Below are 18,790 nucleotides of genomic sequence, written 5' to 3'. Positions count from 1 at the left end.
GGAGGCCTGTTTAAAGGTAAATAAACCTGTCGGCACATACACACTTCTTACTGACTTTTCTCCAGCTGTATTCAAGCTCATGCTCTGGGTAGAAGTGATCAGACCTATTTAGTCCAATCAGATGAACAATAAAGAAGACAAGAGCGATCACAGATTTAAAGGGATACTTTGGATTTTTTTTTAAAGTGGGATTAATTGAGGTACTTCTCCACAGTCAGCAGCAGGACTACTCTCTCCAAACCAACCAAACTCCATAGGCAAAATCAGGAATTTCGCCTGATCTAGTTGCTTATCTACCACTGCCTCCATAGGTTTTTTTTTTTTGTTTTATTGTGTTTTTGTTTGGAGTCACAAAAGTGCACAATAACACAGATGCACTAACAGCAATCCCAGTGATCTGTGAGGTAAATTAATGATTTCATCTGTGGAGTTTGATTAGTTTTAAGAAAGCAATATTTGGTGAGAAACTGGAGGTGTGCCTACTGACATCTAGTGTAGTTAAAAAAAAAATCCAAACTTTTCTTTTAAAATTCTTGACAAAACACACAGGGCCAAACAACATCCTTCTGTGAAGGAGGAATTTATTTTTTGTCTGCTTCTATGTTAATCTCTTCATGACGCAACCAACATCATAAAGGTTACAAACAGCAGCTAGATGTGAGCTATTAAAATGACTGCATTATTAAAACAGTTGAGGAACCCTCTACCCTCTAACAGCCTGCCTCTGAACACTACCCCAAAACTAAGCCTGAAAACCAACGTTTTGTCGACACAAATTAAGGTGTTCAGCATAGCAGGTGTCCATTATACTCATCCCTTAAATTCTGCAAGCACCAGTGCTGGCTGTGCCATGTGTAAGGCGTGGGTTCCTCTTGTCAAAGCAGGTAATCCTCTCTTGATCCTGATTTTGTCACACTAAGAGTGTTGAAAATCAATCCTGGGGCCACTGGGGGGAAAAACGGCAAACAATATGATCTCCCATGAAAGACACTGCCCTAATTCAAAGCACAGTGATCTTTTTTTTTCCAAAGACTGCAAAATGTGTAGCATTGTAAAAACAAATAGAATATATTTCTACATATACAGTATATAAAGCTTTTTAGTAACTAGTAACAAAAATGACCAGAGAGACCGAATCAGAAGGCACAGCGAGACAGTGGTGACAGTGGCTGCTCGGCGAGAAGACTGTAAACATTCTGTCCTGTTGTCCGAGGAGAGAGATACCAAGAAGGGCTTGAGTGTTTCCAGAAGGCAGTGTGTTAGCCACACTCTGGAGTGGCAGTCACTTAAAAAAACATGTGTTTAAAAACAGTGTTGTAAGGCTAAAAACTCTTGATTATATGAAATCTTGCACCGGGTGTGTAGGCAGCGGTGGATAGGAGGTTCTCTCTCTGCAGGTCGTTACACTGATTAGATTTAATTCACCCACACACCAGAGTGGTGCTCCGTCATTATTGCTGATTCTCATCAAATCTAAAGGCAAAAGATTGTTGTTTGTTTACAAGTTGGCCTAACTTCATTAAATTAACCATCCTCTCTCAGACAAGGACGTCCAGTCCCCCCAAAAAATGTGGCCAACACACACAAAAACCTGGATTTGGTAGAAATGTCATTATTACTGGAGCGTAATCTCCTTGAATGTCCCTCCCTGCTGGGTGAACAGCGTTCAGCACTAGTATGTGGTGCCGGCTGTTGATGGCCGAAACTCCACTGGCTGGCCGAGGGAGGTGCATGGTCGTGAAACACCAGTTTCTAAACCGACGGGCTGAGACGAGCCAGCTATTACGCGTTGTCGTATTTCTGCAGGGCCTCCTCGAGTTTGCCTGTGATTTTCTGGAAGAAGGCGATCTGCTGCTGTAGGTAGTGCTGCATCTGGGCCTTGAAGTCGCGCACACGGATCTGGTGGAAGTGCTGGATCTCAGCCAGCGTGGCACAGGAGATGATGTTGCAGCGCTCGTTGATGCCTTCCGCCTGGGCCCGGTCCATCTTACCCTCCTCCACATGCTTCTGGCTCTCTTTCACCTTCGTCAGGGCCCCTATTTAGAAATGAAAGAGCACAAATAAGGGTTTATATTTTTTGTTTGATTTTTATGTTGATTTTTGAAAGTGCTTCAGGAGAGTATGTGTTCTACAGGTAGAAAACACCCACACCATTTATTTATTAATGTTCAGTTTAGATGGAAATCATTCAGATCCTTTTAACTAGTGTGGGAAAACAGCCCACATGAAGGCTGCATTTTTAACAATGTTCCTTCCTTCAGACATGACATGTATTTCCTTAAGCCCAGCATTTAACTCATCAAACAGACATTTGACTTTCTGACTCTCACAGGAAAGTTAATTAATAATCTTAATATCCTTTCCTATCAAGATTCAAGAGCACAATTTGACAGTGAATTTATAACTTCAAGGAACTGTCTAAAAATAGTCTGCATGAACAGTTTGTTCCAAACTCCCTGAGAACCACATCTGTGTCCATAGTTAGATATTTTTTCGAGTCGGGCCCCCTCACATTCTCTGTTACATTATGTCACTTCAAAGGCCTTTTCTAAACAACCATTTAAGGGGATTTTGCAGGCCGTTTGATAACATCGACCAATCATAGTTGGCAATTTCAATGACATAATATGAACATGGACAACTGCCCACCAAACGTGAACACATCTGTTTTTAAAACTTAGCTATTCTTTATGGCTGATGTCATGGTGAAGAAATTCACCTGTTTTTGCTTTTTTTGTTTTTATTTTTGCTATTTTTGACAACAGAGTATAAAAGATGTTATGATACTTCATAAATTTAAATAAGTCTTCACGGCCCTCTTCTTTCTTTTTTAAGAAAAGTGAAAGCAGACAAAATCCACAAACAGACATCTCTCCCTCAGACTAACCCAGGCTGCATGCAACCATTCACAAGTCACTTTTGCTTGACTCCTCTCCTGAGCAATGATTGTCAAGTAATAGCTTAGCAAACATAACTGGGCATAGCAGGCCTGTCAGGCTTTGGATTTCTTCACGTGTTGAAATGATGAACATGGAGGCTGCAGGAAGAGACGTGGTCCATATATAAAGAGAAAACACTAGGGGTGTCACAATCCTCTTTGAGGCTCAACAATCAGGATTGCTTGCTTGCCCGTGGCAGGTAAAATGCCATGTTGGGCTAGTAAATATAGTAAATCACTTGCTGGACCATGCAATTGGTAAAAAGGAATTCAACTATTAAACAATTTTATAACTGGTTTAAGTTATTTTTCATGTGAAACGGGTGTCAAGGCAATGAGACACTTTAATCATCTATACTGTGTGAAAAAGAAATCCAGCATGTCACACTCATACTGAGAGTAAAACACCTCTGAGGTTCCACTCTGCCAGGAAGAGCTACGTGACTGTGGTGGACTCTTGTGGCATCAGAGGATCAAGACATGATAGTTTACAGGCCACCCATTTTGACACTGCTACTTCCTTAAAAAAAAAAAAAAAAACCTTGCTACACAATAAGCCTTCAGCCATACTGGTGCCCAAACAAGAAAATTAGCCTACAACTTTCCAGACAGATGGTTGGATGGGAGCAGAAGGCAGGGTCAAAACACCAGGAGCTCATGACAGATGACTTATCCAACTGCTGACATTTTCTGACCGAGTAAAGGAAGAAATGTCAGGAGCAATAAGTATTAAGTTGACATGAACGATAAACTGACAGGATATGACCTTCTGTCTGATCTAACTCCTTTATAAAGTTTACATGTCACATCTGGAGTCAAAGAGGACATTCATGGGTTGTGACACGAATGCTAATGTACAGTATGTGTGCCATGCTTACATAATTTCATGTTTGTTCTTGTCAAACACGATTCTCAGATTTGCAACATGACTTGTAGTTCAAAGAAAGGACATTTCCCCCGTCTTTAATTAACTTCGCACCTCGGATGATATTCTACACGGAAGTCGTATCTCATATATGCTGGACATTTGCTTGTTTCAGCTTTTCAACTATGAGGAATTGTTGCTTCTTTGTGTTTCAGGTACATTCCTCTTTTTGCTTTGGGCTGTTGGGTAGACAAAACAAGATAAAGGCAATGAACACTGTCTGACTTTTGACCAAAAAATGTCTACCCTTTACTGTGTTCAAGAGGGCCAAAAACTTAAACATTAAGCAGCAAAAATGGTTAAAACTATAAATCATTCAGTCACAGTTTCAATAATACAATCGAAAAGGCAGAATTGTCAATACCGGTGTTTTTTTCTCTCCACCTCGCCTACTTGTGGCATCAAGCATGTGTCAGAAGAAAACACAACACTTCAAAGAGGACACAGTGTAGCTTCCTGCCCATAGTATCACACTTGGTAACATATAAAGATCTTTTTAAAGAAGACTTTGAAAATGTAAATGACGGTTGTCAGGGCATAAAACTAATGATCTGCTGATCTTTATGAATCCAAACAATGGCATAAACATCGGTGCTAAAGAAGTTTTAATTGAAAATTGAAAAACTGAATTGTGACACCCATAATAAACCAGCACAAGAATGACCAACATAAACCACCATCATCTGCACAGAACATGGCGTAAACACTAAGAAAAAATAACATTTAAAAAAGCAACTAACTTAACACGTTTCAGTGGACAATGCAAGTTTGTAATGATATGGTGAAAAACTTGACATCAGGGTTGCAACTAACTTTTATTTTCATTGTCGAATAATATGTAGATAATCTTCTTGTTTATTTGATTAGTTGTTTGGTCCATAAAATGTTGAAAAATGTTAATCAGTGTTTCCCAGAGCCCAAGATGATGTTCTCGAATCTTGTTTTATCCACAACCCAGAGATATACAGTTTATTAGAGGAGCAAATCAATTTTGACAATTTCTCAAAATAAAATACTCAAAACGATATATTAATCCTCAAAATAGTTATAGTAATAGTTATAGTTATAATTTAATAGTTGCAAACTTGATATTGCTGTGATGTACTTTTATAAGAAAATAAATATATTTCATATAGGCCTGCATTTTAAATCCATGGTTTCTTGCACTCTTTATCTGTTTATAAATGTAGATGTTATGGCAATTCATGGTGTATTTTTGTAAGTTTGGGTCCAATGGAGACACCAAATTTCTCTTTTGGATCTTGAGCCGAACAAGTTTGGGAGCCTGCTGTAGACCCATTTGATTTGTTCTACGTCGTTGTGACTGTGGCAGACACACTGGTTGGCTCAATACTCTGAAACACAGGAACCACTGCTGACGTATGATGTAGGTGTGATGTTGCAGGGTGTCAACACTGACATGTTGTAAGGCTCAGAGCAACAAAGACAACATGTAGAAAGCCGACTGCATCTCCAAATATGACCTAACCAGATGACAGACAATAATTATCTCTGTGCATTACGGCTTTAGCACGGAGTGTGAAGGTGAGATTTGTGCCCGTAAGTCACACAGCAAAACTTCCTGTAGTGGTCTGTGATGGGATTTTTCAAGTCATTATGAAAGCTTAGTCACCAGCACTCTGCTGAATGACTGATTCAGCCCACTTGTCGTTTGAAATGTGAGACCACAGAGGACTTACTGATCTGACCCTGCACTCTTTTGCCTTGTGTGTTCCTTTAAAGTTCATAAAATGCTTTTTGTCTCACTTTTTTCTCACCAATCGCACCACTCAACATGTAACGCTATATAGTAGAGGCACAGAGCAAAGAAATCTGCTGACAAAATCCTCTCTATAAGACATTTCTTCGCCCTTCCCCCCAAAATCTGCCCAGTTTGCCTTCTGGCTCAGCTGCAGTTTAACCCAGATCTTTGAAATTCCTCTAAAGCACAACAGGCTGAAGAACATGACAGAAAGAGAGGCAAAGATAACAAGGGAACAGAGAAGAGACAGAGAGATGGGAACAAATACAGCTGTCCAAAGACTTAAATGCCAATCCCAGAGGTGTTTGCTGTACCTTAAAGGTCTCCGGCTTCCTGCGTTTTAAAAGCCCACTAATGGACTAAGGAGGAATAATTGTTACCATGGAGACTTTATGAGAAAGGCAAGAGTTCAGTCATAGAAGATGGTGTCAGCAGACTGTGATATACAGAGATGCATCACTTTTACAGCTGCTGCAAGTGAGGTTTGCAGGCCTGTTGCCAAAACACAACCACAAATAAGATACTGAATCAGACAAGTGCGGCTGCAATGCAAATATAGATTATTTTTTTCACTGCTTAATGTGCTGAATGTTTTCTTGATGATTTTTTCTTTCTGACTTTTACACACTATGACATGTCAGAAAACAGTTTCCCAGTCTTCAAAAGAGCTGGGTACTCACTGGACATCCAAAACTGATTTGGCTCCAGTTTACAGGATCCCCATTCATTCTGTCTTCTGATTTGATTCAATATCAATTCTTTCGGGGATATTTCCGATGATCCAGGCTACTTTGTAAACAGACAGCAGCAATCTGCCATGGCCGTGCCTTCATAGCCTCTTCAATCACCTCCACCAGAGCAGATATTTCTGAGATTCCCTATCCTCTGACACCAGTTCTCTCAGTATTTCAGCTTGTTTAAGTGTATATACTGGTCTCTGTACACCCTCAGATCCATGGAGCCCAACTAGCAGCTGGAGAAAAGCTTCATAATCCTGCAGGAGCAACAAACATTGGTGGCTGGGGTCCTGCTGCAACTCGGCAGCGAGTATTTTTTCATACATTGAAAAAAAAAAAAAAAAAACACCACTTTGAGACCTTTTGTTTCAATGAATACAAGCGGTGTGATTCAGCTGAGGTTTACTAGTCTCTCAGGTGAACCAAAGGCTGGCTATGCAAGACTAACAGGATTAAATCTTCACGCATCCATAGAAAAAGGCATACATTAAAAGATCAAATCTCTGTGTTTTTGAAGCGATACTGGATCATTCAAATGAAGATCAATGTGAATCAGAAAATCATTTTTATTAAATCAGGCCCTGGTGTTCAAATTGGTTGTTTTGTTAGAGCATCAGAGCAAAACCTAAAGATATTTTCCACAGATATTTCATTTACTGTCAATATCATCATCATCCAGCACACCTGTCTGTATGATTTTCTGGAGTGCGAGAACTTTATAGTCAGTGTTACTGCTAAATGAATACTAATAAAAATGTTAAAACCAGATTTCATCACAGTAGATCCTCTTTTATAAGTCATGCTGTATTGCATCTGATGTCTTGTTGTACAACTGCTGCTTCTGCCATCTTTGCTTTCCTGGGAAACTGCTACTGAGTGACTGACAGAAAGATACCAGACACCACCAGTATTTGAGGTACAGGTTGCTCTTCTTGTGTTAATATAAACCTGTGCAGATTCAAGATGTAGTACCTCTGATTACTGCCTGACCCCAGCATCACCTACACTGATTAATGAGGTTTGTAGCATACTGCAGTGTCACGCTATAAATAAATAAGAAAAGATCCTGATGAACGCCTCTGAAGAAATCCTCCCTGGGTGTACGGAGGTGGCACCGAGCCCTCCTGGATTCACTGGAGGCAGCAGCTTCAGCTCTTACGTAATCCCCTGGTTACACAACACCAAGCTACCGCAAGCCTGTGACCCGAACAACCAGCGGCAATCCCCATCTCATCACTGCATCGTCCCGGTCATCCATTTGTGCTTAGAGGACATTTAAATAGCCTGAAACAATATATCAGACAGACCTGCAGCGTTTTCACAGAAGGAGTGTTGGCTGGAACGCTGATTCAGCAGGAAAACCTGACATCTTTCTAAATTGGTGCTTTTCCTGACTTGCCAGCCATTGTTTTATTATTTTACGTGCGGATAAAACTGTGATGACATCAGACAAATAAAGATCTTAGAGATGAGCTAAACAGATTAAATTAAAAGGGGAAAGAGAGCTCATAAATACATTCAAAATGGATATAAAGTAGGCCAAGCCAAACAGCTTTTCACCAACTTAATTAATTATTAACTTAAAGGGAAACTTCAGTATCTTTCAACCTTGACCCAATTTTTTCATGTTTTTGTTCTACGTGGCTAATCCTTATGTTTTATCAATGTAGGAAACTATGCACTGTCAGAATAAGACCAGTCAAAGTGCCACTGACAGGCTCAGATTACTAGTCTAAGTCTCTGACAATATTATGGAAAAGATTTCTACAAGGATGAATCTTTTCTTGAAGAATAAGATTGCTCTGTTTAAGCAGAGACAGCTCATTTCGTAGAAACAGTTATTTTATCATTGTAAAACACACTTCGTTCAAACTCGACTGAAACAAAATAAAACTCACTACAAACATCTTGGTTTGTCTTTTCACTCCTCCAACAGTAGCCAGCTCTGGTTTGGTTGAAATAAACCCTTAATTCACTGAGGTAAATGTGAAAAACTGTGACTCTACACACAGTTACTTCCCCCAGCTTCTCTGACGTCTCCCCTCCCCAAAGAATAATCTGGTGATTGTTGGAACAGTGGAAAGACAACACAAAATGTTTTGGTAAATTTTATTTTGTTTCTGCAGAGTTTGAATGAAGATGATGATGATTTCTGCAAAGGGAGTCTGGTAAGTTAGGAGAGAGGAACAAAACAGCTGATAAAGACTTGGTGTCTGAGCATTTTTATCCACTGACCTAAAAAACATTCTTTGCAAACTTGCCATGGAAGTGAGCTGTGCTTTATTACTGTAGCATAGCAGGCAAGATCAACATTATCAAACTGAGTCAGTGTTTGAACAAGAACGTTAAGCAGTATAACTGGGTGCATTTTAATGCTCACTTCACAAATAGAAAGAGGCGTGATAGAAGAAGAGGATGTGTGTTTTTACCTCTATATGAGCTGCTGGACCATTTTAGACTGTAATGGATGATGTGATCAAAAGTTTTAGTGTTCAGCTGTAGCCTCTCTTGAGCTTTTATGACACCCTTCACCCTCCTTCCTCTTTCTCTAGAGCAAACAACAAAACCTAATGCTGTTGAAGCCACAATATCAGATCAGGACAAAAATAAAAAGGTACAAAAACAAAGTATGTGAAGCTTGATATGTTTTTGAAAGCAAGGCCAGATATGATGTCAATATCACTGTCCCGGTCGAGCTCAACACTAATGGATAATGGGGTCATTGTAGAGGTGGAGATCAATAAGGTGAATTTCAGTGTCCCTCTGTGGGAAAGCTCACATTTCACTGGTTACTTCTATGGCATCAAATAAAACCGGTTTCTTAGGCCCTAATCCGACACACAAGGAGCTAAAAATGGAATTCAGCCGCTGATAAGACTGACAAGCAATGTTTTGACAGGTTCCTCTTAAAGTGAGGAACAGCGATGTGACTGCAAGACCACCTCAAGAGATGACCTCTTAAATGGGGTTAATGACCAAGTTTATTAGCTTCAATCTGTACTTTAAAGAGACAGTTCACCCCCAAATCAAAAATACACGGTTTTCCTCTTACATTTAATGCTATTTTTCCATCTAGATTGTTTTGGTGTGAGTTGAGTTTTGGGGTTTTTTCTGCCTTCTCTCAAATATAATGAACTAGATGGCATTTAACTTGTGGTGCTCAAAGTGTTAAAAATACATACAAACTCAACAAAAATGTCTCTTGCCAGAATTCATGACCCTGTTTCTCAAGATGATCAACAGACCCTGGTGTGAGCAGCAGTGAGCAGAACTATTTTCATTCTACCATACCACACCCACTAACTGTATCACTGCTCTAGCTAGCTCAGTGTGCTAACATTATAGCTCAAGACGAAGAGCAAACTATTTACATGTCCAGAGATGTACCCCAAGAAAACGAGTGACAAAGAAGCTCAAACCTGCCTGCCACACCCACCACATCTGACCGGCACACTGCAAGACGAGAAGGAGAGACTTCAATGCTGTGAGCAGAGGAGCCGTGGACTGCATTACTCTGAGCAGCATGCATGGGAATGGCTTACAATATCATACCTTTTAAAATATTTTTCCCCTTTTTCCTGATAGTCTGAATAAGTTGCTAAATTTGTTGCTAGATGCTTTTTAAAGATAAAGGTGTAAAGAGGGTTTGAAGTCACCAGATCTCACAAGACAAGACAGTCGCCAAGTTGACAATACCGAGATAATAATTATGACATGGCTGATAAAAGAGGGACTGATACATTGGAGGATGAAGAACAAGCAAGTGGATAAAACTACATTCTTCAGCTGTTGTTTTTAAAAGTTAAATGTTATTAAATGACACCTCTGCAACTAAAGTCTCCAGATAATGCATGCAACTATAGCATTACAGATAAGAGGAAATTTTATTTTTGATTTTTGGGGTTAACTGTCACTTTAAGATAAGGCTACAGTTTACAGTACAGCTGACTTCCTGCCAGACTTCAAATCTTGATTATCATGCAATGGCCATAGCACTACTCAGTCCCAGCTGATCTAGTTGGCGCAGTGAGTTTCTCTGCAGCCACTTACAGTGAGGAAATGTGTACTCTGGTTTATGACAACAAAGGATGTGGCCTAGCCTGTCTTCAGGTGTCTAGCTGGGAGAGGACAGCAATAAACCTCACTTCATAACAGAAGACCAGTACTTATGGACATTTCCTGCACACTTTTATCAGGAAAGGCATATTAAAAATGGAGCAACAGACGGGTCAGATATGCAGGGATGGAAAAGGAAGTGTTTTGTTAAATATGCAAGGGACTGTGAGAAAAACAGACAAAGGGCCAGATAAAATGGCAAAATCAGAACATGTACATTGCTGGTGTAGGTTTAAGCTCGCAGCTGCACGGTGTTATCTTCACACAATGATATGCCAGTGAAATTTAAACCATCTGTGTTTATGGCTTCATTAAAAACCACCTATTCTTTCACGTACCTTTCTCCCTAATTACAGTCATTTCACTGCAGTATTAACAGTTAAGTGCTGGATGGTTCTACGAGACCTTCAGGTGAGTAGACAACATAAGTAGACTTTAGAGTGTGAATGTCAACTACCTTTGCAGAGGATATTTGCATTTCACGCTCCATGCAGGCAATTTGACTAACAAGCAGCTATTCAGTTGTCATGAACCAGGGCACTACTGTATTTAATGTATTGCACACGCATTAACTGTTCCAATATATCACTGTCACAATTGTGCAGCATATAAAATGTTTATAGCCTCTTGCAAATACCAGCACAGGCCTAGCAGTTTAAGTGGTTGCACAACATTATGCTTGCACATACTGAGTTTTGATAAACTGGTGTGAATCTGTGTTTTTGTGTTTCACTTTTCCTATAAATAGTGAAAAGAAAACCAAGCACCGGTTCTTCACCTTCATAATGATTAAGGGGAAAGGGAATGCACACGTGAAAAGAAAAAAAAAGAAACTGGCTCAACCGGACTCAAAACAAATAGAGAAACTAAACAGCCTCAGTCCACCAAAAACAAGATGAGATCAAAGTAATTTTGGATGTGATGTGCTGCACGTGGTTCTCCTTTCATCTGCTGCATGCCTTAACTCTGCCATCAGCTTTGTTTCCAGTCCGCTAGTGTGCTGAAGCCCTGTTTCACTGTACTCCTTCATCCTTTCTCAACGCTGCACCCGCCCGCAGCAAGGTCTTCCATGTGTGGTATCAAATCAAGAGTTTCTTATCTGTGGAATTAGGCTGAGGCTTATCACAACAGGCTGCGTAAAGGGCTGTGTCACCTTATTTGGGCTGTGTGCGGTCTACGTGGCAAGCATGATTTGAGCTGACTGGGAAGTTTGTGTCTCGCTGCAGCCTAAACACAGTCTGGCCTGTTTCCCCAGTGTTGTCTATTGTTGAGTGAATGAGCCCAGTGTTTGTAAAAGAGCCAAATGATAAACCAGGGTGTCACAGGCGAGATGGGGCGTTAACACAAGTCACCAACAAAATGCTGAATTTAAAGGGGCACTGCAACAATGTGTTTAGCATTGTACTTTCATGCATCATCTGCCTCATAAGAGAAAGAAAAATAGAGGCCTGCCTTTTTGTCGTTAGTGTGGGTTAATTGGTATTTTTATCACCTTATATCTTAAGTATTGACGACACTATGCTCTTATATGTCGACTTAATAATGATAATGTGACATAAATGCAAGTTTAAAAGCTTTTCATGACAAAAGAGCAACATTCTCTGTACTTTGTAGAGCAAATGCACATGTGCAGCTTTGTTTGGTTCCAACTGTAACAGCAATATTTAAGATTGTTAAAAACTGATTGCAACCAACTAGTTACACATTTCTCAAAATTGTTGGATTCCCATAATATAATTCAATTTCATTTTGATGACATAATGAGGATTGTGTTTTGTTTTGTTTTGTTTTCTAATTAGACTTCTTAAAGTTTTCTCCAGAGCCATGGAAGACGTTATCCAACTGTTTTTACAGGATGACCAGTGCTCCTTATGTAGAGTAAACTCATCTTCAGTTGGTAGATTTCCCCTTTAAATTGTGTGTTTACTATTTTACTTTGGCTAATTATGCTTTGAAAGTAATTTTTGGATCCATGTACCTGGTAAATTTAATACTGGGGACCACAGGGGCTCTGACTGGTGGATGAAAGGATTATCTTTCCACTGCGATCCTCAGAGTCATGTGATTTTATTCAGTTTGAGCACCAGGACTGAACATAATGCATAGAATGAGGATTAGTTCACATCATCCTCTAATGTTTGGAAGTGTATAGTTAGACGTCCTATATTGTGTCCTACACGGCTCTGTTGCAGGTAAGGTTTCCAGTTTCCAGTTGTCAGTGATTGTGAAGATTTATGTTTCATATGGTTAAAAGAAAAATCTTCTAAATGAAAGCAGGAAGTCACACAGGTTCATAGAGCAGTCAGTCTGGTATAACCTATGTGGAGGAGGAGGAGCTTTTGGGTTGTTGCATGTTTCCTTGAGACTGTCATCATCTCTTTCCAATCAGAAGGAAGCAATTGTGCCACATTCTAACATATGGTAACCAGCAGCGAGAGCTTCCCTCTAAACACAAGTGATACAATGCTGTGCCTCTTGCATAACAGTGTTGCCTCACATGAGAGTGACATTTTGCCACACAATGAGAACAATCATCGGGTTATGGGTCATGTAGGAGGACGGCCTAGATTAGTCTAACATTGACTTTCTGTTGCAAAGACTACAAAACATGTGGACAATCATTTACAAAGGGTTCAGCTGTAAGAATTATTTTGCATCAGTATTGCGACTGAAAAGCCAGGTAGGACGTTCTCTGATGTGTAATACTTCATCTGTAATGGAAACTCAAACACAGCCAAACAAGAGCCGCCCATTTCAGCAGGTGGGACAAACAGGAGGCAGGAGCACGTAAACCAACACCCAAATGCAAACACCGCTTATTTGTTTTGCAAAGTGACATAAGCTATAGTTGTAACCTGGCTGCAGTCTGCTGTTGACAAGTTGGACACTTAAAAGCCGTGGAAAAAAATTATGTTGTTTATCTTTTTACAGCCAACAAACAAACTTAGGTCTTTTAAAAAAATTGGTAATTGTACCTCAGCTACACTTCTGGTCGAAAAACTGTATTTTATGTATGTGTGTGCGTTGTATTTACGAGCATCACATATGTTTTCTGTCCCATTTGTTTAATGTTTTCTGTGTTTCACTCTGAAGCACATTGGGTTTGCCTGTGTATAAAATGTGCTATTCAAATAAAATCTATTGACTAGAAAGTAAGGAGGTTTGGAAACTGCATTCATGATTCCACGGGTACCATGTTGTTTTATTTTATATTTGTAAAAGTGGTGAATTTTAAATTGACTGGAACGCTGGGATTATGAAACATTTCAGTTGGCAGGTTTTTACGTACATTCGTCTCCTAGTATTGTTTTGGGATGTGAATTGTGTGTCTTTTACATATTGCTTTTGTTGTTCAGTGTAGTTCAGTTTTGAGTTTATACTGACTGAATTTCTTTAATTAAAAATTGTCTTGTCTTTAGTCTAAATTTTCAATAATAATAGTTTTTAGTAGTCTAGAGAAGGAGTTTTCAAAGTCTGAGACTGTGGGCCTCCCATCTGACACAGCTTGGAAAAAAGGTGCCTCCCTCAGTTTACATGCTTAGTTTTGCTCGGTTCCTGTATTTCTATGGAATCACGATTATGTTATTTGATCTCACAGACATTCAGCAGTTAAGCCAAGCTATCTTAATATTGCTGTTTTACATAACTTTAGACTACACCAATTACATAAAAGGACATCACAATTAGTTGAAATATTAACAAAATTACAATATGGCCAAGTGCAATATTGCAAAATAGCAGAAGCTGCAGTGTTTTCATGAATCAAAAAACAAATAATTGATAATAATTTGGCTAATGAGAGTAAAGCAACCTTAAACAAAAGGTATTAAATCTGTGTGACAGTGTTGTTCTTTTACCTTTCTGGACATGGATGATATCTGGGTAGTTTGCCAGGTGTCCTTGGTAAAGACATAACAAATCCATGATGGGGTCCAGATCCTTGCTGGGCTGGTCAGCAAAATACTCTCCGATGGCCTCATACGCCTCCCCGGTGAAGGAGATGGCCTGGTTGAGTCCAGCAGAGTACGCCTGCTGGTCCATCTCAAAGGCCTGGCTCAGGACCTTGAATGACAGCCCCACTTTCTGATACTCCTTCTTAAAGCCACTGATCTGCTTGCGGGCGAACTCGTTGACAGTGGCGTTGACCTGCAAAACGCTGTCGTCCATCCTCTTGGTGAAACTTTTGAATCCGTCTATTTTGCTCTCGACCTCCTGAAAGTCGAGCGGAGTTGCGGGGGTGCTGATAGTGAGAAAAAAGTTGGCTCCAACCATCTCGTCCTTCTCGGCCTTCCTCTTCCCCTGCTTCCAGGCCTTCTCGTCCGTGCTGCTGCAGGTGAGGAAGTGCTGGAAAACATCACACTTGGCCAGGACGGGATGGCTGGTCATGTGGTTCATCCACCATATGAGGCCTTTCCTCCTCTTAGAGATGAAGTCCTCCTCGAAGCGTCCTGTTGCTTGCTTCTCCGGGATGTGTGGCACTGAGATGACAGGAAACTTCTCCACCAGCCGGGCGTACAGCCAATCAAAGTGCTTATACCTCCTGTTCACCTGATTCTGTGTGTGGGTGGGGGTCAGCTTGTAAGAGATGTAGCTTTTCATGCCCTTGAACTTGGTCTGTTTAGTGGGGTCATCAATTGTGCAAGCGAATGGGTAGGGATTCTCCTGCCACTCAGGACCATACTGACCCATCACCACGCAGATCTTATCCCCGTCCTTCACAAAGCCAGACGCCTCCCCGAGCACAAACGCCTCACCTCCTGACTTCACAAAGGTTGAGAAGCGGTTCAGGTTTCGACTGACTGTGGCTGAGCTCTTTGCTTGCTGTGCATTGCCTCTGGACATTGAGGACGTTGACACTCTGTACGTGGACGGCCCGTTGCCTTCGTAGTCATGATATCTGGCCAAAGAGGGAAAGAGGCTTATTATTACCAAACATTAAATATAACAGTATTATAAAATAGCATAGTTTGACAGACACTGGTCAAATTCTAAATTGGTTTGGCTTCTGAACAGGAACTTACTTCTCCTTTTAAACCTCTACACTGGGTTGCACTGACAAACATTCATTTAAACTAAGATTAGTTTTAACCAGAGTTTGGCAACAGCAGGTTAAAAATGAAAAAACAAACTAATCTTGGTCTGGTAAATCCAAGTTTAGTGATGTAAACTGAAATTAAATACAACTTAATCAGTATGGAGATGCTTGTTTACCCAAATTAAAATAAACAATAGATTGAAAAAAATGAGTGCTCTTGGGACCTAATATGTATAAAAAACAATAAAAACACATGTTTGCTAATATAAAATTTAACAAAATGTTTCATTGTTTGCTTGTTAGCTAAAAAGTGAGTTAGCCTTATTAACCTACTCTTGATGGCTCGGCAGAGAAGTGCAAGTTTAAAGTTCATACTGGATCACATTTTGAAGTTTTGGTGCAAATGAACTAAATTTCATTGATGTGTGGAGTAAAAACTAAACTAACTTTAAGCTAATTTAAAAGTTTGACGGAACATAATTTATAGTTAAACCCTGCTTTAATTGGGTTGTTGGTGCAAACCAGCCATAGAAGCTCTAGCATAAAAAAGGAGAAAAATAATATGTTAAATCCCATTGTAGCAGACATCCCATAAAAACCAAATATATGCATCCATATGGTACAACACCAAAATAAAAACTGATAAACAAACAATGTAATGGGCACAATACTAAATGACCTATTAAGAGAGGGTAATTTTCATTCCTATAACAGAATGAGGGAGAAATGTAATCTGGAGGCCATCTTTAGAAATATTTACAGATTAAACACTGCCTTCAGCGGAAAGTCCACTTTTCTCAAGAAACAACTTGATAGAGCAGTACTAACAATGTTTCATAAAGCATCAAAGTGGCATGAAGGCTACCCTTGGGTAAATAATAATGGCTATAAAAACCTTAGGATGATATGGTTGTATTTTTTGATGAAGAAACACGGGAGAGGATTACTTCCAACAACTGTGAATCAGAGAAGCCAGAGGAAAATTTATTCAAAACAAAATATTTAATAGATATTGTTACACCCCAGTATGACTTAATAAAATTGGTCTAAATACCACAGTCAAGTAAATTTGCATTCAGAGGATTAAAAACTGGCCCAACAACTTGTGTTGGTTGATTCTTCGATGCTGGAAAGAGCCTCAAACTCCTACACTCAAAGTGTGGAAGGAACAAATGATGGAAATAGCTGCATGTGAAAGATGCTGGGAAGACTTATGTAGTCAAAGAACCACGAGACAGTTTTAGTGGCACCAAACTATGACAAAAATACAATGGTTGTGTACAATATTAGACTATGTAATCGTGGTCATGGTCATGTGTTAATGCCCACCAGCCTTTCCTCTTTCAGTGTCTGTTTGGTTACCTGACTGTTTTAGTTTTGTTGTGTTTTACTGCTAACACTTGCAATATAGTACCTTTCTTACAGCATTGCAATATATCAGAATACAATGAACTGTAACCCCAAATAACTACCTTTCCTGTATTACTGTCTGTTTGTTTACCTGCCTGGTTCTTGTTTTGGATGAGTTTACCATGTTTTGTTTTGTTTGTGGATATTATTGGTATAAAACATCAAATAATCTTTTTTTAAAAATCTCTATATATAGCAATATTGTAATTTGAGACTAGATATCCTCTTCAGTTTTGGAAATCATTATATCATGATATGACATAAGTGTTGTCTGTTCCTGGTTTCAAAGGCTGCATTACTGGTGTGATTTTCTTTTCTTACCGGACTAACAAAGGATTACTGTCCTTATCATTTTTTTGTCAGTCGTTTTCTCCATTAATCAATGAGTTGTTTGGTTCATAAAATGCTAACACTGTTTCTCATAGCCCAAGGTGATGTCCTCAAATGTCTTGTTTTGCCCACAACAAAAAGATATTCAATAAACTGTCCTAAAGCAATGCAGAAACTTTTTTGTAATTTCCCCAACCATTAATTGTTTATCAAAATAGTTATCACTTAATTTAATAATGGGTTAATTGTTGCAGCTCTAATGTAATCGTCATGTACTGATGTCCATGACATTATTGTAACCAAAGAACTGCCTTTTCTTTATCAGTGTTCGTTTGGTTTCTCGCCTGTTTCTTGATATTATTGTTGTTTAATCCAATAAAAGATAAAATTGCATAGAAAAAAGGTAACGATACCTTCCTCCCACAGTCCCTGGCTCATCTGCCACAGTAGAGCTGTCATCCCAGTCATCATCCCAGTCATCATCGCTTCCCTGGCTGGGCTGCTGGTAAGAGTGCTGCTGCTGCTGCTGCTGCTGCGGATGTTGCTGCTGCTGTTGGTGTGTGAAAGTGGTGAGAGATGATTTAGGAAAGTTCTCAACTTTATTCTGAGGCTTATAAGAGCCGTCAAAGCCTCCGGCCGGGATGTTTGCGTATCGGGAGTCCGGGTAAGTGTCCCCAGATGTGCTGCAGCTGTTGTTGTTGAACGTGGAGGCGGCGTCGTTCCTCAGGATCTCCACGTAGGACGCGGGGAACAGTCCTCTCTCCCCTTTGCTGTTCGCCCCCTCAAACCAGCCGTCAATGTCCTGCTCGCTGTACAAAGTTAGGATCTCGTTCTCCCTCACGGACACCTCTCCGGGGTTTTCAGAGTTGAAGTCGTACAGCGCCCTGGCTCTGAGCGCCATGATTCACCACCACAGCTGGAAGGACAGGACAGGACAGCGGGCTAACTTACGGGTTGCAGACCGGGACAGGAGGGAGGCGTAGCGGGCAGCCGGGCTAGCTCAGTCAGCCCACCCGAAACTATTCTTCAAACTCCGCGGACAAACTTCTTCTTCTGTGAGAGAAAATCCTGTTTTTATTCCCGTCTGAAGCGGTCCCTGCTCTCGGTCTGAGATTAAACTGCGTGCGGTGTTTTTTTTTTAATAACGCAGAGGTTTCAGTGTGTGAAACTGGAGCGAAGGTATTTTCATCTACAACACCAGTCTGAGCTCCTCCAGTGTCCCTCCGAGCAGCACAGTCAGGACGCTTCTGCCTTTAACACGCTGCGCAGCAACCGCACGTCGACCAGGCTGATTAATCGAGGGCGGAGCTACGCGATGCTGCAATCCTCTCAGACAACACCAATCGAAACAGTGTGAACTACAGCATATACAGAACTGTCGATTGCTTTAATTCCTATTCCTGTGCCTGTGGGAGAGTTTATTGTTATTTAAGAAGAGTTGTTTTGTGAGCAGGGAGATAACGGTGGAATAGGAAACGTTTCATCGATGATTATGGATCATGTAGGTTGTGACTGACAACAAGTGATGGAAGCGACT

At 40.2% G+C, this 18,790-nt stretch overlaps 1 protein-coding gene across 1 annotated transcript; it reads right to left on the bottom strand.

Moving 5' to 3' along the window:
* Positions 1–564: 564 nt before the first annotated feature.
* On the bottom strand, positions 565–18,524 carry snx18a (sorting nexin 18a). The gene is made up of 3 exons (XM_084728614.1): positions 17,667–18,524; positions 14,336–15,375; positions 565–2,036 (listed from the first exon to the last, which is right to left on the bottom strand). Exons 1-3 carry the CDS (start codon positions 18,152–18,154, stop codon positions 1,783–1,785), a joined length of 1,782 nt encoding a protein of 593 aa, XP_084584740.1. The 5' UTR covers positions 18,155–18,524; the 3' UTR covers positions 565–1,782.
* Between the last annotated feature and the right edge of the window lie 266 nt (positions 18,525–18,790).

This window comes from Lutjanus erythropterus, chromosome 10, assembly GCF_056507025.1.
Source record: "Lutjanus erythropterus isolate fLutEry1 chromosome 10, fLutEry1.hap2, whole genome shotgun sequence".
Classification (NCBI taxonomy): domain Eukaryota; kingdom Metazoa; phylum Chordata; class Actinopteri; order Lutjaniformes; family Lutjanidae; genus Lutjanus; species Lutjanus erythropterus.
The sequence above is the reverse complement of the archived record's forward strand: the minus strand, read 5'-3'. Positions and strand labels throughout refer to the sequence as shown.